The sequence below is a fragment of the Mercenaria mercenaria genome, chromosome 15, assembly GCF_021730395.1.
Source record: "Mercenaria mercenaria strain notata chromosome 15, MADL_Memer_1, whole genome shotgun sequence".
NCBI lineage: Eukaryota > Metazoa > Mollusca > Bivalvia > Venerida > Veneridae > Mercenaria > Mercenaria mercenaria.
The window spans coordinates 7258542-7283033 of NC_069375.1; the positions used below are offsets into that span (position 1 = coordinate 7258542).

A 24492-nucleotide genomic window follows, 5' to 3' on the forward strand; every position below is an offset into this window, starting at 1 on the left:
TAACTCAGATACTATTTTGAAATGTCGCTTAAACACAAAACTATTTTGTTTGATGTAATTATGCACTTACTGTGATATATCAAAGGTATTCAGTCAGAATTGGTGAGTGGATATTTCTAACCTTAATAGATTTGAAAATAGTTCTATCTTGATTAATAATTTTTATTTGGTTTTACAGCTTCTAAAGGATTTTTACATGCCAGTCAATTCTGTTACCTGATGTCACAGACAAGCTTTGGTTCCTACAACAAGAAATCTTCAAAGATAGTGCTTATAGGTTCTAGTCATGGCCTCCCACTGCAATACTTTGCTACAGATGAGGCAATACAATGTACAGAAATATACGAATACGCTCTAACTCTAGGAAATACGATGATAAATCTAACCAACTTCCAGGTAAAATAAATTTTTGTAAAGGAAATATTTCCAAAAAGTTCAGTAAATATTCTGTAGCAAAGTTAACTTTGCATATTTGGCTGATTTTGTATCACAGAATGATTTAATTGCTTAAATTTTCAGTACCCGGTAACTGAATAAATGAGCCGTGCCATGGGAAAACCAACATAGTGGGTGTGCGACCAGCATGGATCCAGACCAGCCTGAGCATCCGCGCAGTCTGGTCAGGATCCATACTGTTTGCTAATGATCTCTCTGATTCCAATAGACAATGAAAGTGAACTGATGCGCAGGCTGGTCTGGATCCATGCTGGTCACAAAGCCACTATGTTGGTTTTCCCATGGCACGGCTCAAATATTTTCGGTTATAGAAATTGTTTTTGTTTTTTTTGTTCAAAATGTAATTGTAGAAGTTTATTTTTAGTGACAGTCAGTAATGTTTAAAGCTGTAAAATATTGAAGTTCTGCTATGCCCCTAGCTGCAGACACTTTGTTATCTCTCTAGGGTACAATTGCTTTCTGTTAACATACTTTTCTACATGTATAGTTTAGGTAAATATTAGATTTATCTAACTTTGCACATGATGAACAGACAACATGAGATACAGAGCTCTTGTGTGACCAACAAGATATACAGTAACAGATACTTGCCTGTGCTTATTTTACCTCCTGGTAGATCCCGTGGCATGCATGTTCATATCTGTAATATATGTATATGTTCTGTTTCAGATCTTTAAATATCTGTATGCTACGAGACTTGCAGACTATGGGTATGCTCAAGAAGTAAGTATCTGAATTTTCTCATATTAAATATTGCTAAGTCAACAATTTTTTAGAACGTTGACATATCTGTCATATTTTAGGACATAGTTTTTGTACCCCCGACAACAAAGTTGTAAGGGGGCGTATACTGGTTTCAGGTTGTCCGTCTGTCTGTCTGTCCGTAGACACAATCTTGTGCACACCACTTCTCCTCATCCCCTTGACACAATTTAATGAAACTTCACACAAGTGATCAGTAACAACAGTAGTTATTCATGGGGCATGTTAGGTTCTTTCAGAAAAAAATTGCAGAGTTACGAGACATTGTTTTTTGTTACTATACTATATACATACACACACTCTTGTGCACACCATCTCTCCTTATCCCCTTGACACAATTTAATGAAACTTCACACAAGTGATCAGTAACAACAGTAGTTATGCATGGGGCATGTTAGGTTCTTTCAGAAAAAAAATTGCAGAGTTACGGGACTTTGTTTTTTGTTACTATACTATATACATAGACACAATCTTGTGTGCACCATCTCTCCTCATCCCCTTGACACAATTTAATGAAACTTCACACAAGTGATCAGTAACAACAGTAGTTGTGCATGGGGCATGTTAGGTTCTTTCAGCAACAAAAATTGCAGAGTTATACTTTGTTTCTTGTTAACATACTATGTACATACAGTCTGCATATGCAATCTTGTGTGCGCCTAATCTTCTGAACCCTTGCACACAATTTAATGAAACTTCACACAAGTGATCAGTACCAACCCTAGTTGTGCATGGTGCATGTTACGTTCTTTTAGATAAATATTCTGCATAGTTATGGGACTTTGTTTTTTGTTACTATACTGTATACATACAGTCTATATACATACAGTCCACATAATTATGCAATCTTGTGTGCGTCAAATTGCAATGTACTGTGTCAGTGCATGCGGGGGGTACATTCATCACCTTTAGTGATAGCTCTAGTTTCTGTCCAGCTTAGTCAATGACCACACAAATATTTTGACCATAGACCCTTTTTGATTCACTTAATTTATGGTCAGTTTTTGGTTGTGATAGACAGCTTATTGAAAAAATCTCGTAAATGTATTTGATTAAAAAATCTCATACATGTATTTGATTAAAAGATGTTTTCTGTTGCATTTTCATTCCCTCCTTTTATGGATCTGAGTGGGCAAGTATGTGTGCATCAATGAAAGCATTGCTTTTCTAATCACAAAATAATGCTTATTTTTTATTTAAACAACTTCTTTATCTGCTTTTAACATAAAATTAAAGCTGTAAGTTATCCGTAGCAATCAATGTCTTCAAGGCAATTTTATACACACAAACAAATGAACTTCCTGTTATAGCACCAAGAGGAAACACATTGGTTTAAAAATTGTGGACAACATTTATAACTACAACATGTAGTGTAACTTAAAACATGTTTTACTGAAACAGTTGGCATACATGTAGGTAAAAGTATAGTAGTGATCATTCTTGGATATGTGTTTATTTGCAGGCCTTGCAATATTGTGAAGTGATCTCAAGAAATATAAACATGAACCCTGCCTTTTATCCACACATTCTAGTCAAACTGGTTTATGATGTAAGTATTAATTTTGCAAACTTATAAAGATTAGATGTTTATTCTGCTTGAAATGTGTAGAGAATTACTGCCCAACAATAAACTGATTTCAGGCATCTTACATATCAGTACATTGTTTTTAAATGGATCATTTCATTAAATCCTAGATGAACTTCAGGAATCTTTTGTATAGTATATGCCAGTCCATTTATCTTTCCAAGATGAAATAATGGAAAGATAGGAACAGAACAGTTGTTGTCATATCAGTCTTCATTTGAAGTTTTATTTTTCAGTTATCTTGTCAGTTGAAGTTTTCCCACCCACAGCACTTTGAGGAAGAAGATGTTGCTGACCCGGATTGGCTCCGTGCTCTACATACAACTCTTGTGCAATTTGAGGTAAATGTCTGTTTCACATTTATTAGTCCACTACTGGTTGAAAACCAGTTTCGGGGACTATAGGAATGCGCTTTTCCGTCATTCCGTCATTCTGTCATTCCGTCCGTCCGCAATTTCGTGTCCGGTCCATAACTCTTTTATCCATGAAGGGATTTTATTATTACTTGGCACAAATGTTCCCCATGATGAGACGACGTGTCATGTGCAAAACCCAGATCCCTAGCTTAAAGGTCAAGGTCACAATTGGAGGTCAAAGGTCAACAGGGCTTTTTTCCTGTCCAGGCCATAACTCTCCCATCCATGAAGGGATTTTAATATCACTTGGCACAATTGTACCACATAATAAGACGATGTGTCATGCACAACTTTCAGACCCCTAGCTCAAAGGTCAAGGTCACACTTAGTAGTCAAATGTTAACATGGCATGAACAGGGTCTGTTTCTTGTCCGGTCCATAACTCTTTCATCCATGAAGGGATTTTAATATTACTTGACACAAATGTTCCCCATGATGTGACAACGTGTCGTGCGCAAAACCTGCACCCCTGACTCAAAGGTTATGGTCACAATTGGAGGTCAAAGGTCAACAGGGCTTTTTTCCTGTCCGGTCCATAACTCTCTCATCCATGAAGAGATTTTAATATCAATTAATAAAATTGAATGTCATAATAAGACGATGTGTCATGCACAACTTTCAGACCCTAGCTCAAAGGTCAAGGTCACACTTAGTAGTCAAATGTTAACATGGCATGAACAGGGTCTGTTTCGTGTCCGGTCCATAACTCTGTCATTCTTTAAGGGATTTCAATATTACTTGGCACAAATGTTCACCACCATAAGACAAATTGTCTTGCGCCAGAACCAGGTCGCTAGGTCTAAGGTCAAGGTCATACTTAGAGGTCAAAGGTCAGATTCAAGAATGACTTGGTCCGGAGCATTTCTTCTTCATGCATGGAGAGATTTTGATGTAACTTGGCACAAATGTTCACCACCATGAGGCACACTTTTTTAGAATTACGTCCCTTTGTTGTTACTATAAATAGATTACACTGTAACTTTTTTGTTACTGGCCGTAGGGAAAAATCGAGACCACTTTTCTGTGGTATAACATGCATGTTACATCCAATATTTAGGTGTATTTTGATCTATCTCTACCTGGTAAAGATTTTCTTGTGGACTTACATTTTATATAATCGGCCAAAAAAATTCCAAATGAAAACAACTGTACGTTTTTATATATGCAAATTTTAATCCAAGTGCTTTGTTATATTATATTGTATATATAGTACAATATTGTTTATACATCATTGACAAATATCAGTTCATTATGTTATACTGCAGTAGAGAAAATTAGGTGCCTTCCAGTAGGGGACTTTGTATTGCATGGCAATACTTCATCCACTTGTTATTTTTTGTTTGGTTTTATTTGCACTGACATCACCACTTTGGAATGATAGGGACAGGGCAGTCTTACAGGGTAATCACTGCATTGTTTCCATGGAAAAGCAGATTTTTTTTGTCCAAAAGATTTGTATTCCGCTGTCAAAGTGTAGCCTTAATAAACAAAGGTGAATAATAACTAATTTTTGAATAGCTTTTGTATATTTTATTGTTCTTTTGCATCTTAAATGAAAAAGAAAAATGGGTGCAAACATTCTTGTTCTGAGATCTTGCAGAGTGGGGAGGGACTTCAACAAAAGTGAAGAAAAAATCTTAGTCCTTGATTGTGAAAGAACATTTTACAAGATCCCTGACAGTTATGGTCATAATATTACAAGCAATTGCCCAGTATACTGTTAAGACATTGTTGCATGAGGTTTACATGGGTTGAACCACAAGAGTCAAACCAGTAGCAGGAAGAAGTAAGGATTCAGATTAACTATTAGGCTGCATAGATACCATCACTGACAAAGGCAAATATTGTTACAATTCAAAAAATGTATTTTTATGCCCCCGAAGGGAGGCATATAGTTTTTGAACCGTCTGTCGGTCTGTCAATCTGTCAGTCTGTCCGCAATTTTCGTGTCCGGTCCATATCTTTGTCATCGATGGATGGATTTTCAAATAACTTGGCATGAATGTGTACCACAGTAAGACGACGTGTCGCGCGCAAGACCCAGGTCCGTAACTCAAAGGTCAAGGTCACACTTAGACGTTAAAGGATAGTGCATTGATGGGCGTGTCCGGTCCATATCTTTGTCATCCATGGATGGATTTTCAAATAACTTGGCATGAATGTGTACCACAGTAAGACGACGTGTCGCGCGCAAGACCCAGGTCCGTAGCTCAAAGGTCAAGGTCACACCTAGACGTTAAAGGATAGTGCATTGATGGGCGTGTCCGGTCCATATCTTTGTCATCCATGGATGGATTTTCAAATAACTTGGCATGAATGTGAACCACAGTAAGACGACGTGTCGCGTGCAAGACCCAGGTCCGTAGCTTAAAGGTCAAGGTCACACTTAGACGTTAAAGGATAGTGCATTGATGGGCGTGTCTGGTCCATATCTTTGTCATCCATGGATGGATTTTCAAATAACTTGGCATGAATGTGCACCACAGTAAGACGACGTGTCGCGTGCAGGACCCAGGTCCGTAGGTCAAAGGTCCTAAACTCTAACATCGGCCATAACTATTCATTCAAAGTGCCATCGGGGGCATGTGTCATCCTACGGAGACAGCTCTTGTTCAATTTAAAATAGGGTGGAAACGTTAGTCCAGTGGTAACACTAATTACACAACCAGAGATGTTGAGTTTGAGCTCCCACTCCTTCATTTAAACTTACTAATATTCATATAGGAATCCCGTGTATTGGTTGTTGCACCCTACACCTTAACCTTCAGCCTGCTTGCAACAAGTGATTCTGCCTTTGTGACCAATGCAAGCTAAGATTAGCCTTTACGTTCTTACATGCTGATCATGATCTGCACTGTTCGCCCTTCAGCGAACACCCCTTCCAATAAAGAACGGTATTGCCCGAATTGAATGCTGGACCAGTCTATTTTAGAAATTTAGCAGTCTTAAGGTTAAACAACCAAGAAATCTTCTGGCATTTGGGAATCTTCTTTGTCTTGCTGTATTCTCCAATTAAAATTACTGTTTGCCTTCGGATGGAATACTGGTGACAGCTACAAATAATCAAAATACTATCAGTTTGAATGATGCAAATACATTTCGTTATAGGAAGGTGCAATACAGCCAGCGTCGGGGACGGCAACTCCAGCATTTTTTGGTGGTCGTACAACAGCGAGTAGTGACAGCGGAGAAGTTGGAATGTACATGCAGGGAGCTGATAATGGTTCCATGTATGCACAGGTAAAACTGTCTTATATATAGATAATGGTGCCTGGCTTAGGTACCTCACAGATGAGAAAAGAAAGATTTGATAGAAAATGAACATGGTTGAATTCTTTCCAATAAAATAAAGTCTGTGCTTCAGTACAAGATATATGGATTACTCTTTAAAGTATTTTAGCACATATTGATAGTAAGCAATTGCAGTTGTTGGGCATATTTTAAATAATGAGTAACTCATCTGTTAACTTTAGTATATTATTGACTGTTTTCATAGGAGGGATCTTACGTGCCAAACAATGGTCCCATGTCAAGTATACATGAAAATTATCAACAGCATCCGGTCATGGAGACACAGACACATTATCAGGTAGGACATATTTCTTTCATAATCATTCATCACTAAATATCTAAATTGATTTCTACATTGAAAGAAAAAGAAAAAGTTCTCTAGAAATATGTCCATGATTGTAGGAATGTTGTCAGTTGTAATGAGAGAAAATCTGAAATCCTGGTAAATGAAGAGACTAAATATTTTTGCATTCCTCCACCATCTTAAGCTTGATAAGTCACCACATGAACTTATTTGTGTTTGCATGACGCAACCCCCCCCCCCCTACACACACACACGCACGCACGCACACGCACACACACACACACACACGCACAAAATTATACTGTAGAAATTTTTCAGCCTGTCTTGCATTCTTATAAAAACTGCAATGTGGGACATACAATGTAATAAGTTTACAGACTTTTCCTTTGAAATATAGATTTCCTACCATGAACTTAGAGAATACATACAAAATGTACAAACATTGGTGTTATTTGTTCAAATGTGGTATTGTAGTTTATTCACTGACTTTATTTCATCTACAGGGAACACAGTATGGAAATGGCTATGACACCACACAAACACAACAGTACAGCTCGGAACATGTAACAACAGGGGCAGATAATCCTGCTTATACTGGGGAAGGAGCAACCAATCAATACCAACAAGGACAGCAGCAGGGAGATAACTCTTACCAGCAACAAGGACAGATAACTACAGGTATGGTCTTAAACTTGATGAGCGATAGTTTCTATATTAACTGAAAATTGTTGCTAATGGCAACACATGTAAGATGTATAGTTGTGAAGGGAATCAGTGTAAAGTTATGAAAATAGTGAATGGTTGTTGTGTTTTATAAGTATAAAACCTTAATTTCTAGCTAGTATCCTCTCACTTCTGGTACCAGAAATAGCATTTTATAATGTAATATGTAAGAAAACACAATATGCATAGGTAATACTATGCATTTGATGTGTTTTCAGGTCAACATGGAGACTTACAATGGCCAGAACAATCGGTGGAATCGACCAGTCAGAATCAACCTAACAGTGATCAGACCAATCAAAATGCAGATAACTATCAACATCAGACTTCAAGCAGTTTTACACCATATGGTAAGCACAAACAATTTTTATATCTATTCTTACTGTTGATTTAAAGGTGTTGTGTCCTGAAGCCTATTGTATAGGGCAATTCACAGAACTCTTTTTCAACATTCTAAGTCTGGCATAATTTATTTTGTTATTTGTTAATGATAGAATACCAGCAGATCTCTTTTTTGTGTCATTTACATTGGCCTGCATGTATATATGTCTGTATCTCCTGGCTGTATATATGAAAGATGTTGGTAAAAAATTTGTAGCCTCACTCAGTTTGACAATCAAAATTTGGGCCTAGGTGGTAATTTTAAACAAAATTTATATGAATAAGTTATGTCTTTGCAAGAATCTTGCTGCGATTTATAATTAGTATTTAAAGTATGTTTTTCATTAGTTTTAAAACATTTGTTTGGACTGTTTAATGAAATGTTGTCATTTAACTGTTTCTAGATAAATACCACGTAGAAACTTAAGTTACAGGATTCACATTATTTAGAGAAGGAAATATTTATAATTGCAGGAATGGCAGGTAGTGGAAGTCACTGGGATCCCCATATGTCACAGTACCAAACAACACACGGCTTTCATCCTAATGTTAATCTTGGTGAGAGTCAGACATCAGCTATATCAGCAGAATCTGCTAAACGTAGTAGTTTAGCATCAACGTCGAGTTTCTCACAGGACGGGGGTGGCGAGGAGGGAGATGATCAGGTTGATACAGCAGGGACACATGAAACAGCACCAAGTATATTTGATATTCAGCCAACTCAGCAGAAAATCATTGCACCTAAATTAAGAAAGCGAACAATTTCTGAGACGAGTAATGGAAGTGGCGCAGGACGGGACCGACACCCAAGCGGCAACAGAAGCCATCAACAACATAAGTCGGACGATAACAAAGAAAGTTTGGTGAGAAATTTATTTATAACTGTGATATTCTAGGTCAATATGGTTTACTTAATACAACCATTAATATTGAAGTTTAAGTTTCACATTGGAGATTGCACCTCTGTTTTTAAAAATTAATATTAAGTTATTATGTAATATTTTTTTACTCTCTGTTACAGTCCCAACCAAAGCAGAAGCAAGCAGGTGGGGGTGGAATCTTTGCCAAAATAGGAGGTCTGTTTTCCCGGAAGAATGAAATGAAACTACCAGACGATAAGGAACCATCGGTATATTGTTAAATCTGTATTAGGGGGCCTCCTTGACCATTTGACTGATTTCGAATCACTTGCCTATCACCCACCCATGCCTGAAATAATGCTTGGAGGAACATCTGGGGTTTTCCTCCGTTGTGAAAGTTGCAAAATGACCTTAATTGTGTCATTGTGAAAGTAAACCCCAACAGCTGTGTCAGAATTATCAGATAGTATTGCAGAGGTTAAATTATGACCATCAGATCAATAATGGGAATATTCAGACTTATTGTCAGAGGCTGTGTTCTTGTTGGCAGACATACTGGTTTAGATATGAAAAAATTATTTTTATGGTGTCGTCTGAAGTACGTAAAGAAGCTCGAAGATTGTTTTGAACTGCAAAAAGCCATTTGTACATAGTGCAGAAAAGTGTTGTTATTCATCTGCAGATAGGTTTTGCAGATGTGGACATTTGCATTAAAATTGCTGGTTAACTATTGTCTTTTGTTTAAATATTTTCTAATGTTTTCTTAAAAGTTAGTCAGAGATGTACATGACTGTGCTAAAATGAGAAAAAAACTGAATCAATTTGTTTATTGTCTAGTACGGTAATGAGAAAAAAACTGAAATCAATTTGTTTATTGTCTAGTACGGTTCTTTTGAGAAGTGATGTACTTCATTTATGTGATAAAGGCGCTGTAGCCAAGTGATTAAGGCATTGACTTTGAATCACTTGCAGCCCGCCCGCTTAGCTCAGTAGGTAGAGCGTCGGTCTACGGATCGCGGGGTCGTGAGTTCGATCCTCGGGCGGGGCGTATGTTCTCCGTGACTATTTGATAAACGACATTGTGTCTGAAATCATTAGTCCTCCACCTCTGATTCATGTGGGGAAGTTGTTAGTTACTTGAGGAGAACTGGTTTGTACTAGTACAGAATCCAGGAACACTGGTTAGGTTAACTGCCCGCCGTTACATGACTGAAATACTGTTGAAAAACGGCGTTAAACCCAAAACAAACAAACAAACAAATTGAATCACTTACATCTCACTTCTAAGAGTTAAAAACCTTGCTTGATATGTAGAATTATTTTATGTGAGGAAGCCTTCCAGTTTTACAGTAGGTTGATGGTTCTACCCGAGTGCCTGCCTGTGCCAGAATTTATTTCAAGATGGGCACCTGGGGACTTCCTACACTATTAAGCGTGTAAGTTGTTACTTGACTTACATTGTACTGGTGTGACTTAAACCCAACAGATAAAAGATTTACAGTAATATATTGCTTGTTTACAGATTGTATGGGACCCTGTAAAGAAGAGATGGGTGGACAAGGATGGTGGTGAGGAGGAGGAGAAACCAGCTGCCCCACCCCCGAAAGATCATGAATTAAAAGGTACTGTTTACTTTACTACATAAAGGGATCTTCAAGAGCTGTATGTGGTGGGAGAAACATAACATTTCTTAGTTTGATGCAAAGAATCATTTCTTAGATCATTTCTTAAAATGCCAAGAGAACAGAAATACTTCCATTCTTATCTTTTAAGTCCTTTCATCTTGTCTCGAAATACTTCTCTGTGTGACCTTGTAGTCAGTAACTCATAACCTATAATTAATCCAAGTCTCTGATTATTTTATTGCATAAAGATAAAATATCTAGGATCACCTGTAATTCTTTTAGCATATTTTTAGCTCACATGTCACAAAGTGACAGTGTGAGCTTTTGTGATCGCGCAGCGTCCGTCGTCCGTCGTCCGTGCGTCCGTCCGTCCGTCCGTGCGTAAACTTTTGCTTGTGACCTCTCTAGAGGTCACATTTTTCATGGGATCTTTATGAAAGTTGGTCAGAATGTTTATCTTGATGATATCTAGGTCAAGTTCGAAACTGGGTCATGTGCGGTCAAAAACTAGGTCAGTAGGTCTAAAAATAGAAAAACCTTGTGACCTCTCTAGAGGCCATATTTTTCAAAAGATCTTCATGAAAATTGGTCAAAATGTTTACCTTGATGATATCTAGGTCAAGTTCGAAACTGGGTCACGTGCCTTCAAAAACTAGGTCAGTAGGTCAAATAATAGAAAAACCTTGTGACCTCTCTAGAGGCCATATTTTTCATGGGATCTGTATGAAAGTTGGTCTGAATGTTCATCTTGATGATATCTAGGTCAAGTTTGAAACTGGGTCAGCTGCGGTCAAAAACTAGGTCATTAGGTCTAAAAATAGAAAAACCTTGTGACCTCTCTAGAGGCCATACTTTTGAATGGATCTTCATGAAAATTGGTCAGAATGTTCACCTTGATGATATCTAGGTCAGTTTTGAAACTGGGTCACGTGCCATCAGTAACTAGGTCAGTAGGTCAAATAATAAAAAAACCTTGTGACCTCTCTAGAGGCCATATTTTTCGTGGGATCTGTATGAAGATTGGTCTGAATCTTCATCTTGATGATATTTAGGCCAAGTTTGAAACTGGGTCAACTGTGGTTAAAAACTAGGTCAGTAGGTCTAAAAATAGAAAAACCTTGTGACCTCTCTAGAGGCCATATTTTTCACAAGATCTTCATGAAAATTGGTCAGAATGTTCACCTTGATGTTATCTAGGTCAAGTTTGAAACTGGGTCATGTACCTTCAAAAACTAGGTCAGTAGGTCAAATAATAGAAAAACCTTGTGACCTCTCTAGAGGCCATATTTTTCATGGGATCTGTATGAAAGTTGGTCTGAATGTTCATCTTGATGATATCTAGGGCAAGTTTGAAACTGGGTCAGCTGCGGTCAAAAACTAGGTCATTAGGTCTAAAAATAGAAAAACCTTGTGACCTCTCTAGAGGCCATACTTTTGAATGGATCTTCATGAAAATTGGTCAGAATGTTCACATTGATGATATCTAGGTCAAGTTCGAAACTGGGTCACGTGCCGTCAATAACTAGGTCAGTAGGTCAAATAATGAAAAAACCTTGTGACCTCTCTAGAGGCCATATTTTTCATGGGATCTGTATGAAAGTTGGTCTGAATGTTCATCTTTATGATAGCTAGGTCAGGTTCAAAACTGGGTCACATGAGCTCAAAAACTAGGTCACTATGTCAAATAATAGAAAAAAAACGACGTCATACTCATTTCAAAACTGGGTCATGTTGGGACAGGTGAGCGATTCAGGACCATCATGGTCCTCTTGTCTGGTACTGTTACAGGCTCAGGTCCAGCAGGGCAGCCAGTGGCACCAGTTGCAGGACCAACACCGGGCGCTGCATCTTCTAGGGATACACTGCCACCTAGTGGTAACAAGTTCTCTATGAGAAGAGGTGAATATTTTTTTTAAAAGAAGGGTTTTGGTCATTTCATAAAAGTAAGAAGTATACTAGTTCAGAACTGTGTAAAATGAGGATTACTGAAGTTGACTGACTTTCCCAAAGTTTGAAATCAGTTTAAAGAAAATATGTTTCTGAGTTTCCTGTTTTGGAAGCTTAAAATATAATAACATAAAAGATGAATAAGAAAAAAAATAATAGAACATTAAAAAAGATTTAAAAGGTTAAGATGTACATAATGTCTAAGTTTAATACGACATTTGATTTAAAGATACCATACATGTATATATATTGTAATGCATTGGGCATTTTGAATGAAGCAAGTGAAAAAGTGGTGATTTCACTACCATAATGGGAAGCAAGTCACTGTATTCCGTTAGAACTTGCCCATTCAGGAAGAAGGAAAAAGCCATCAATTTATTTCCAAATGAGTAACGTCATCTACAGGGTATTAAAGATATATATTGATGCATGATAGCTTAATGCTTTTTGTAACTTTTAATTTGCTCTTTCCTCTTTACAGACTCTCTTGGTTTGTATTTCTTTTTATAACCAGTTCTTTACATATATGCTACATGTACACAAGTATAGCATTAACACAGAACACAGGACAATGGTTTGGGGGAACTTTATAAAGCTTGCCTTGTGCATTGTTTTGATATACGTGAAATATGTAAATGGACCATATGAGAATCACATAATACTGAATTCTATGATGATATTGATGACACCTTTGTGCTTCGAAGGTTACTGGTAGTACATGAAAGGTTCGCGCACATAGCTCAATAAGGAGAGCTCAGATCTACGTTTCTCAGAATTGTGAGTTTGATCCCTGGGCAGGGCGTATGTTCTTCGTTCTTTGATAAAAGACATTGTGTCTGACATCATTCGTCCTCCACCTCTGATTCATGTGGGGAAGTTGGCAGTTACTTGCGGAGAACTGGTTTGTACTGGTACAGAATCTAGGAACACCGGTTAGGTTAACTGCCCGCCATTACATGACTGAAATACTGTTGAAAAACGGTATTAAAACCCAAAACAAGCAAGAAGTACATAAAAGATAGTTTAAAATCTATACGTCTTACTTATAAGGGCTTCATTGTTTTGATGGTTTAGGTTCCTTACATTGATTCACTTGCTGTACTGACATCAGATTGATGTGTGTTTATACTGTGCTTGTGGTGTAGACTTTTTCATGTGAGGAATCTGTCCAGCTGGTAGCTGAAGGCAATTGTTCTACTGACATATTTGTCTGTACCTGATTCACTACTCAGAGGTGCACAGTCAGACACCATGTAAACTAAATTATGTCAAAGTCTTACAAAATATTTCTTTTGAAGAGTTGTATTCAAACATGTATTTTAAATAGCTTTAACAGTAAATAACAAGCAGGTTGTTTGAATTACAAATTTTTCATACTACATGTAATTGGAAAATTGATAAGGTTGTGTATTTTGGTGACAAAATGGGGAGGAAGTATCGATTGAAGCTAGATGATGAAGGTTTTTATTTTCTTATTAGTATGTAAAGAGTAAAAGGTTTATGATCATTATCCATTCTTATAAACTACATGACGGAGCTAACCTTCACTATACATACCATTTCATTGCAGTTGTTACCTAAATTTCCTCTACATTTACTTCTTGTGCTTGATTCCACTGTCCTAGTCACATTCTGCATTGTAATACGATTATAATAAATCAATATGTTATGCCTCTTTATTTAACTCTAATTATCTCCCTTCAAATGAACTTGTATAAAGGAAATAATGCTATAAATCCTCATGCATTTAATACATGGATCAAGTTATCGTAATGAACAATCTGACCAGCCAGATCAGCAGTGTAACTGGCTATGAGGCGGCCAGTCTACGATCCTTGATTAATGTCCTCCAGTTTTTAAATGTATCTAAATTCATGTGATCTCCACATCATTAGTGTGTAGAGAAGTTGTCTTTGGCATGTTGACGGCATAGTAGTACTGATTTGATATCCAGGAATTTTGGTTATACCTTTGGACATCTGTAAACTGAGATATGGGTGATGGATAGTGATGCTATATTTTAAAACTTTCATATACATAGTACATGTTATAAATGCTTAACAAACTAAGTAATCGGTTGTAATAAAGGCATGCAATTCTTTATGGATTTTTTGGTCATGTCAAAATAAGAAATACGTATTGCAATGAACACATAAAACTTACATTTAATGTACCTTTAAAATTTTGGATTTAATGTTTAAATTAAATACCTGTTTCTGTATAAACATTTTTTTCACGGCTTTCCCATTAATCTTGTAAAATGAAATTGAATATAGCAGTAAATGGATATATTATGCAAATATATGTACATACTCTACTTCATTTCAAATACAGACCTAACTGTGCACAGTTTTATTTACAAGAAGAACTGTTTTCATTCTTAAAAAGATTTTTTCCCTGTTTTTAGCTCACCCGAGCCAAAGGCTCATGGTGAGCTTTGTGACCGCTCAATGTGCGTCGTGTGTCCGTCAACATTTTCTAAAAAAATTTCTTCTTGAAAACCACTGGGCAGAATTACACCAGACTTCACAGGAATGATTCTTGAGTGGCCCCCTTTAAAAATTGTTCAAAGAATTGAATTCCATGTAGAACTCTGGTTGCCATGGCAACCAAAAGGAAATTCATCATCATCATCATATCCTGTGTTTATTTGTCGACTGCTGCGGGTGTCCCAGTAACTAGGGTAGGCAGCAGGTGGCTAGAAAAACTTTAAAAATCTTCTTGTCCAAAACCACAGGGCCTAGGGCTTTGATATCTGGTATGTAGCATTATCTAGTGGTCCTCTACCAAAATTTTTCAAATTATCCCCCTAGGGTCAAATATGGCCCTACCCCGGGGGTCACATGGTTTATAAAGACTTATATAGGGAAAACTTTGAAAATCTTCTTGTACAAAACCACACGCCCTAGGGCTTTGATATTTGGTATGTAGCATCATCTGGTGGTCCTCTACCAAGATTTTTCAAATTATCCCCCTAGGGTCAAATTTGGCCCTGCCCCGGGGGCCCCAAGTTTTACACAGACTTATATAGGAAAAAAAGTTTAAAAATCATCTTCTCTGAAACCACACACTTAGACCTTTGATATTTGGTTTGTAGCATTTTCTTATGGTCCTCAACCAAAATTGTTAAAATTGTACACCTGGGAAGAAAGAGGCCCTGCCCTCGGGGTCCCAAGTTTTATATAGACTTATATTGGAAAAAACTTTAAAAATATAGGAAAAAAATATATAGGAAAAAACTTTAAAAATATAGGAAAAAACTTAAAAAATCTTTTAGTCTGAAACCATACGACCTAGGCTTTTGATATTTGGTATGATACATTGTCTAGTAGTCCTCTACCAAAATTGTTCAAATGATGCCCCTGGGGTTGAAAGAGGCCCCGCCCTGGGGTCACTTAGTTATTATGTGAGTTATATAGGAAAAATACTTAAAAACTCATCTGATCCTATTTCCAAGACTGTTTATTTATAATTAACATAATGTCACTTGACTGTGACCTTGACCTACTTTACTGTAGATACAGCCTTGAAATTTTGATGACATACACTGTTTTGCACACCAATCGAAAAACTGAATTTCATTGACCATGAATGTGACCTACTGACTTTCTTAATATTTTATCATCAATTTGACATTTGAAACATGTAGCTCATATTACTCAGGTGAGCGATATAGAGTCATCATGACCCTCTTGTTGTTTTTCCTGTCAGAGTCTGTTGGATTTCTTGTATTCACAAGCATGTACAGCATCTCTCAATATCCAGCTTATTAACACAGAATATGAAAAAAACAGCACCGGAGTTGGAGCATACTCCCATGTGTGAAATATTGTCTTTTCTTCCTGCAGGTCCAAAGTATGTAGATGTAATGAATCCTAAACCTGCATCATCATCTCAAGTGCCTTCCAGTTTGTTCCATACATTACCAAGTTCAAGATCTGCCCCAGCTATATTTAATCCTATGGGTAATACTGGTGAGTCTTTGTTATGCATACATTACCAAGTTCAAGATCTGCTCCAGTGATATTCAATCCTATGGGTAATACTGGTGGGTCTTTGTTATGCATACATTACCGAGTTCAAGATCTGCTCCAGCGATATTCAATCCTATGGGTAATACTGGTGAGTCTTTGTTATGCATACATTACCGAGTTCAAGATCTGCTCCAGCGATATTCAATCCTATGGGTAATACTGGTGAGTCTTTGTTATGCATACATTACCGAGTTCAAGATCTGCTCCAGCGATATTCAATCTTATGGGTAATACTGGTGAGTCTTTGTTATGCATACATTACCGAGTTTAAAATCTGCTCCAGCGATATTCAATCTTATGGGTAATACTGGTGGTCTTTGTTATGCATACATTACCGAGTTCAAATCTGCTCCAGCATATTCATCTTATGGGTAATACTGGTGAGTCTTTGTTATGCATACATTACCGAGTTCAAAATCTGCTCCAGCTATATTCAATCTTATGGGTAATACTGGTGAGTCTTTGTTATGCATACATTACCGAGTTCAAAATCTGCTCCAGCGATATTCAATCTTATGGGTAATACTGGTGAGTCTTTGTTATGCATACATTACAAAGTTCAAGATCTGCTGCAGCGATATTCAATCTTATGGGTAATACTGGTGAGTCTTTGTTATGCATACATTACAAAGTTCAAGATCTGCTGCAGCGATATTCAATCTTATGGGTAATACTGGTGAGTCTTTGTTATGCATACATTACAAGTTCAAGATCTGCTGCAGCGATATTCAATCTTATGGGTAATACTGGTGAGTCTTTGTTATGCATACATTACAAAGTTCAAGATCTGCTCCAGCTATATTCAATCCTATGGGTAATACTGGTGAGTCTTTGTTATGCATACATTACCATGTTCAAGATCTGCACCTGCTATATTCAATCCTATGGGTAATACTGGTGAGTCTTTGTTATGCATACATTACCATGTTCAAGATCTGCACCTGCTATATTCAATCCTGTGGGTAATACTGGTGAGTCTTTGTTATGCATACATTACCATGTTCAAGATCTGCACCGGCTATATTCAATCCTGTGGGTAATACTGGTGAGTCTTTGTTATGCATACATTACCATGTTCAAGATCTGCACCGGCTATATTCAATACTACGGGTAATACTTATGAGTCTTTGTTATGCATACATTACATGTTCAAGATCTGTACCGGCTATATTCAATACTATGGGTATTATACGTGGTGGTCTTGTTTGACATACATATACCGTTCAAGTCTAAAGCCGGCATAAATAACAATCCCAGGAATACTATATATCACTTTGTTTATGATCATTTCAAGTTAGAATTTACGACATAATTCAATCCATGGGTACACTGGTATCTTTGATATCATCCTTACACATGTTAGATTAGCCCGCTTATACTGGAGTCTTTGTTACATGCATTACCATGTTAAGATCTGACCGTATATAATACTAGAGTATATGAGTGTTATGTACTAACCATGTAGTTAGATTCAGGCAATATCAATACTTGGGTATACTGGTGAGCGGTAATGCTACATTACCATGTTTGAAGATTCTGCACCGGCTATATTCAAATTATGTAAACGGTGTAATTTTTTATGATACTACATTTAGATTGCTGCACGATATTCAATCTTATGGAATGCCTTGCGTGACCTTGATTATCATCCAAATTTACAATGTCAGATTTTCTCCAGATTTATTAATCCTATAGGTAATATGATAGTCTTTGTTAAGCATACATTACCGGAGTTAAATCATGCTCCAGCTATTTCAATCGTAGGTTAATACTGTTACCTTGTAGCATAATTACCCATGTGTCAAATCTGCACTGTATATTACCTCCTTAAAACTGGATCTTTGTCGCATACATTACATATCAAGATCTGCAACTGTTTTCATTGGGGTAATACTGTATCTTTGATATTATATGTAACAGACAAGACATGTCACGGCTGTATTAATCCTGGACAAAAGGTAAGATCCCTGAATTTTAACTATACCATAGTTCAAAGATCTGCAGGTATATCAATCCTATGGGTAATACTGGTGGGTCTTTGTTATGCATACATTACCATGTTCAAGATCTGCACCGGCTATATTCAATCCTATGGGTAATACTGGTGGGTCTTTGTTATGCATACATTACCAAGTTCAAGATCTGCACGGCTATATTCAATCCTATGGGTAATACTGGTGAGTCTTTGTTATGCATACATTACCATGTTCAAGATCTGCACCGGCTATATACTGGTGAGTCTTTGTTATGCATGCATTACCATGTTCAAGATCTGCACCGGCTATATTCAATACTATGAGTAATACTGGTGAGTGTTATGTGTACACAACCATGTATAAGATCTGCACCGGCTATATTCAATACTATGGGTAATACTGGTGAGTCTTTGTTATGCATACATTACCATGTTCAAGATCTGCACCTGCTATATTCAATCCCATGAGTAATACTGGTGAGTGTTATGTTACAACCATGTTAAGATCTCACGGCTATATACTGGTGAGTCTTTGTTATGCATACATTACCATGTTCAAGATCTGCACCGGCTATATTCAATACTATGGGTAATACTGGTGAGTCTTTGTTATGCATACATTACCATGTTCAAGATCTGCACCGGCTATATTCAATCCTATGGGTAATACTGGTGAGTCTTTGTTATGCATACATTACCATATTCAAGATCTGCACCGGCTATATTCAATCCTATGGGTGATACTGGTGAGTCTTTGTTATGCATGCATTACCATGTTCAAGATCTACACCGGCTATATTTATCCTATGGGTAATACTGGTGAGTCTTTGTTATGCATACATTACCGTGTTCATATCTGCACCTGCTATTTTCAGTCCTGTGGGTAATATTGGTGTCTTTACCAAGGTACAGGTCTGCACCATATATATTCAGTCCTATAGTCTATAAGTGTTTTCGTGGAACAAGTGTGCATTCAAGAAAATTGACAATGTGTGGTAGTCTTACACTCATGACAGGCAAAGATTTACTGACAGAAAATTGCAAATTTATTTTTTTTCTCGTTGCAGTGTTATTTTAGCACTTAAAACAAGAAAAAGTAAGTGCAAAATGTGTATTTTCCATTAGCAAATTTGAATGTTACTTTTGAGGCAAGTATTTTCATGTGGTAAACATTTTACTGTATTACAGATGGTTCCGCATCAGATTTAACAACACAGGTACATGATGCAATCCCTGAGGAAAAAACTAGTCAAGGGGCAGACAACTCTAATGTCTCAAACACTAACTCTGGCAATCTGCAGTTACCTCCCACAGCTGAAAATGTAAGTACATGAGGAATTCCCAGATCTATTTGTCGTGTACGAAGGAATGGATTCTGTTTCGGTGTAGGCCCCCTATGCATGCAAGCATTTTGTATGTTTTGTTTTGCCAATGAGGAATGAATATCTTACCTAACGGCATTATTATACTGATAGTCACAGTATTTTTATGTTGCTGCACACTGAAATGTTATTGGACAGTTACTTGTAATTTTGTGAACGTCAGATTTTATGCAGACTATAAGACGTATATCCCTTCAGCTAAAATTCAATTTTCAACTAAAAATTACTTTTACCAAATGAATTATTCAAAGTTTGGCCAGTGGAATTAACAACTCAACTATACAAAGTGTATGGAGAGCCATCTTACTTGCCACAACAGTTTGCCTCCGCACCTTGATTAAAGTTTTGATGCACTTCCACTGTATCTCTTTTACTGGATTTGACTCAACCGTTGTCCAGCGTCATCCACATCAGGGGAATTAATCACTCCAGTGATAGCTCTGCCTCGTATATGCCATGTTTCACTATATAACCAGCAGCTGAATAGTCGAGCAGCTGTCTCCTTTGACATCTCTTGTCCAAATAATTGTAAAGTCTATTTGTTTGTTAGATGTTGGCAAAATTTGAAAAAAAAAAGCACCCATTTTTCAGGAACGTGAAATATTCTGCTAAAACAATTCTGTTTGAGCTTATGAAGGGTAAATTTATATTTGCAAATATTATTCAGTGTACTTTATATGTATATGTTTGTATAGCAGTGTCTTCTAGAGCAGCCTTACATATCGGTATTGCTTAACTTATTAGCTTCATCACAGTTCCTTCATGAAAAAAAAATGTTTGGCTGAATGATACAGATGCATCAATAGTAATCAGATGTGTTCAGATGTTAAACGGAACAATAATTTATGTTCAAACAAACTCTTTCCAAATTACAAAGCTCCAATGAAGACACTGTTACTGGACTATAGGGGAAAATAGCACATCCAAATATATATGTTATAGTTTAACATTCTAAATGCAGTGTAAAATATACATCACTGTCACTAATCTAGGTAACAGTTTCTTTAATGTACCGAAGAAAAGAATGCATGGTATGTACACATATATATGTATGCAATAAACTTGACAATACTATCACAGAAATATTAAGATCAGAATATTGATAGCCTGGCTTAAAAGTATATGGGTGAAATATTGGGACAGGGTACAGCAAAATTACAGTAGGAACAGCTCACAGTTATCTCTCTGACACTGTCAGTTTGTTGAAACATGATTGTTTGCAAAATCAGTAAAAACACACAGAAGTCTTTTGCTTTGTATAACTAACTAAACTTGGAAATTTTAACAACTGGTCACTTAGGGGAAGCTTCTGAATTTAAGATTCAGCTTTTTCTAAACCAAATATAGTTACATGTAGGTGGCTGATCTAAAAAAAATTTATTCACTTTTGAATCAGAAAGAAGACAGAATATGTCTATTAATGGCTATTTTAAGTTTTATTTGAATGTGTAGAGAAGAGTCTAGTTTAAAATTTGGGAATGTTATGTGCTCTGTTTCTTTAAAGCATTATAGCATGCAGCTGCCCTGTATATGTGGAATTTCTTTTTCGCATGTTTAGTCTTGGCTGTTTCAGTTATCTAGAAATAGTTCTGGCAGTTCTCTATCCAAAGAAGTTCAGAGAATTATGTCCAAGGTAAATCAATTTGAAGTGTTTGTGTTTCTTTCACTAATCAATGCCAATTCTGGACTGTGATTTCAGGCGTTACTAACATGAAACTTAACTTAGCTTGTATGTTATTGTACCCTCGTAAAGCTGGGTTTTTATTCAAAGTATCCACCTACATAGTGTATGATATAGCGGTTATAAATAGAATATTTCGAATTTTTCTGGATGTAGTTTACATAGAAGTTCGAGAGAGATTAGATTTACACATTATACTTGACATTTCTGTAATGCCCTTGATTAATGCATTTCTTTATTATTTCAAAATCTAAGTACTAGAGTACTCCTATCACTTTTTATGCCTCCGAAGGGAGGCATATAGTTTTTGAACCGTCTGTCGGTCTGTCAGTCTGTCTTTCGGTCTGTCACTCTCTCCACAACTTTCGTGTCCGGTCCATATCTTTGTCATCGATGGATGGATTTTCAAATAACTTGGCATGAATATGTACCACAGTAAGACGATGTGTCGCGCGCAAGACCCAGGTCCGTAGCTCAAAGGTCAAGGTCACACTTAGACGTTAAAGGATAGTGCATTGGTGGGCGTGTCCGGTCCATATCTTCGTCATCGATTGATGGATTTTCAAATAACTTGGCTTGAATGTGTACCACAGTAAGACGACATGTCGCGCGCAAGACCAGGTCCGTAGCTCAAAGGTCAAGATCACACTTAGACGTTAAAGGATAATGCATTGATGGGCGTGTCCGGTCCATATCTTTGTCATCCATGGATGGATTTTCAAATAACTTGGCATGAATGTGAACCACAGTAAGACGACGTGTCGCGCGCAAGACCCAGGTCCGTAGCTCAAAGGTCAAGGTTACACTTAGGTCATTTTTCATGATAGTGCATTGATGGGCGTGTCCGGTCCATATCTTTGTCATTCATGCATGGATTTTAAAATAACTGCGCATGAATTTGTGGCACAGTAAGACGACGTGTCGCGCGCAAGACCCAGCTCCGTAGGTCAAAGGTCCTAAACTCTAACATCGGCCATAACTATTCATTCAAAGTGCCATCGGGGGCATGTGTCATCCTATGGAGACAGCTCTTGTTTTTTCTGATATACTTCACAGAATACTAATAACTTGTAAGTAGCCAGTTAAATTATGTTAGGTTTTTTTGCTGTGGAGACCTTTTAAAAAAAATATTTCATGTAACAGTTAATTACTGTAGAACTCTTTGACCTCAAGACAACTTCCAGAAGCAGTTTTATATTACCTTTTTTCAAGATAAAAAAATATCACGAAGTTCCAGCAGATTTACTGTCTTCATTCATATCTGTTTCAAGCGAGAAATAATGAATTATATGTGGAACTTTTGCTCATAAAATTTGAAAGCATAAGCTACTCTAAACAGGGCTCTAGCATAAACCACAATATCACCACAGTGTGTGCTTAAAGACAAACCCATCAGTAGAATATGTGTAGCTTACCTGCTGTAGTTCAGAAATGAACTTCAAACAAGGTTAATAAGGATTTTACAACGATGATAATTGCATGTGTATATCTCTAAACTGTACAGAAATTCAAGACATGATATAGAAGTATCTAGCAGGTGTTCTGTTGTGTTTAGTTTGACTATTTGGAACTTTTCAAACATTAGATCTTTTGTTTTTGCCCATTTGTTGGCATTGATGTAGGTGTTGGTGTCAGCGTCACAAAATTTCTACATGTAAGCAGTTTTCAGAACTTCACATGTTTTTGGGATGACCTAATTAAGTTCAAGTTTACATTTTGTCAAAATTTAATTGTGAAATTTTGGTGAATGTTTTGCATGTTAGCAGGTTTCTCGGGAACTAAAAGTAACTATTGTTACAGTACTGTATGTTATCATAGATACCCTTCATAAGTATTTGGCCTCATGAAATAATCTCTCTGATGCTGTTATAGGATCTCTTGACTTAATAAAAAAATATTTCCCGTTTTCAACATAGAAAATTTTTGTAAAGCTTTTGTAATACTAATGTAAGCTAGTATTACCAGTATATAGAAGGGTTTCAAATAGTCAAGTGTGCTGTCTTTAGATAGCTCTTGCTTTTTGTCATAGTTATCATGCCTATAGTTTGATATTTTTATTTTTGTTTTCTTCTTATTTTGCAGAACAGTTCTTAAGTGTAAGAGTGTGCTCTTTTTTATTCATTTTTATGATTTTTTTCCTGTTTGATTGTTGTTACTGTACATGTTTTCTGGTTTTCTGATTTCCCATATCTAGACACTATCTTAAATATAAACACTTCACAAGTGCAAGAATCATGGAAATAAATTATGGGTATACATAAAGTGTGTTGTGAGATGTCTGGAACCTGTTTGAACACAGATGTTGATAATATTCACCAAGATATCTACATTTACTCATGAGTCAGTCTCTTAGCTTGTTAAATGAAGGCATTGTATTATACTCAATGTGGCTGCTGCAATGTTTGATACATTTTCATTTACTCCAAAATCATTAGTATTGTCAGGAGACTTTCATTGATTTGATATTTATATTTGGAAGGGACCTCTATGGTTAAGAAGTTAAGGTCCATTGTCCTTTACCTTTACCGATAGTGTAGGATTCTTTCATTTTAGGAAGCTATCAGGCTGGCTTATGATTGATAGTTCTATCTTGGTGCCTGCTCAAGCCTGATACAATACCATGAAGAGAACCTTAGATTATTCTTCAGTAAAGCTTTTAAAGTTCCTGTATTACCTAAAACCAGTTCCTACTTTATACACACTGGTGTGCTTTGCTCTCAATACAGAAAATCCTGAGAAATAGTTAACAGTGTTCCTACTAAAATATAAGCAGGGGAAACATACATAGCATGTGTGGAAGAAAGCACTGGGGCTACAGCCAGAATGTCAACTTGACATTCTTAAATACATTTTGATCTATTTATATATACAAGTCATAATGATAATAACCTTTTTAAGTTTTTAGATTACAGTAAATAATTCTTAACATGTTCACAGATTTACAGTGACACTAGATTTATAGTTAAACTTCATCACTGGAGTAATTTGATCATGTTAAAAATTTTTTAAAAACTTTTAAGTTTGGAAAGACAAAATACCCAGAATTATTTACTGCATTTCATGTCGGTGT

The 24492-nt window shown here is 36.6% G+C and overlaps 1 protein-coding gene across 7 annotated transcripts in view; it reads left to right on the forward strand.

Moving 5' to 3' along the window:
- The window catches only part of LOC123536731 (uncharacterized), a 49876-nt gene that overhangs the window by 20898 nt on the left and 4486 nt on the right, over positions 1–24492 (forward strand). For 4 of the 7 annotated variants that reach the window (XM_045320235.2, XM_053524461.1, XM_053524463.1 and 1 more), the window contains 15 exons: positions 179–396; positions 1126–1179; positions 2681–2767; positions 3040–3144; positions 6328–6459; positions 6716–6808; positions 7318–7492; positions 7756–7887; positions 8393–8781; positions 8940–9047; positions 10301–10400; positions 12192–12302; positions 16199–16324; positions 19548–19681; positions 21315–21374. In XM_045320235.2, coding sequence (XP_045176170.2) covers positions 179–396; positions 1126–1179; positions 2681–2767; positions 3040–3144; positions 6328–6459; positions 6716–6808; positions 7318–7492; positions 7756–7887; positions 8393–8781; positions 8940–9047; positions 10301–10400; positions 12192–12302; positions 16199–16324; positions 19548–19681; positions 21315–21374 — 2024 coding nt within the window. Of the gene's footprint in view, positions 1–178; positions 397–1125; positions 1180–2680; positions 2768–3039; positions 3145–6327; positions 6460–6715; positions 6809–7317; positions 7493–7755; positions 7888–8392; positions 8782–8939; positions 9048–10300; positions 10401–12191; positions 12303–16198; positions 16325–19547; positions 19682–20332; positions 20380–21314; positions 21375–23504; positions 23519–24492 lie in introns of all 7 variants that reach the window. The other 3 variants (XM_053524465.1, XM_053524466.1, XM_053524462.1) reach the window with 3 other exon arrangements.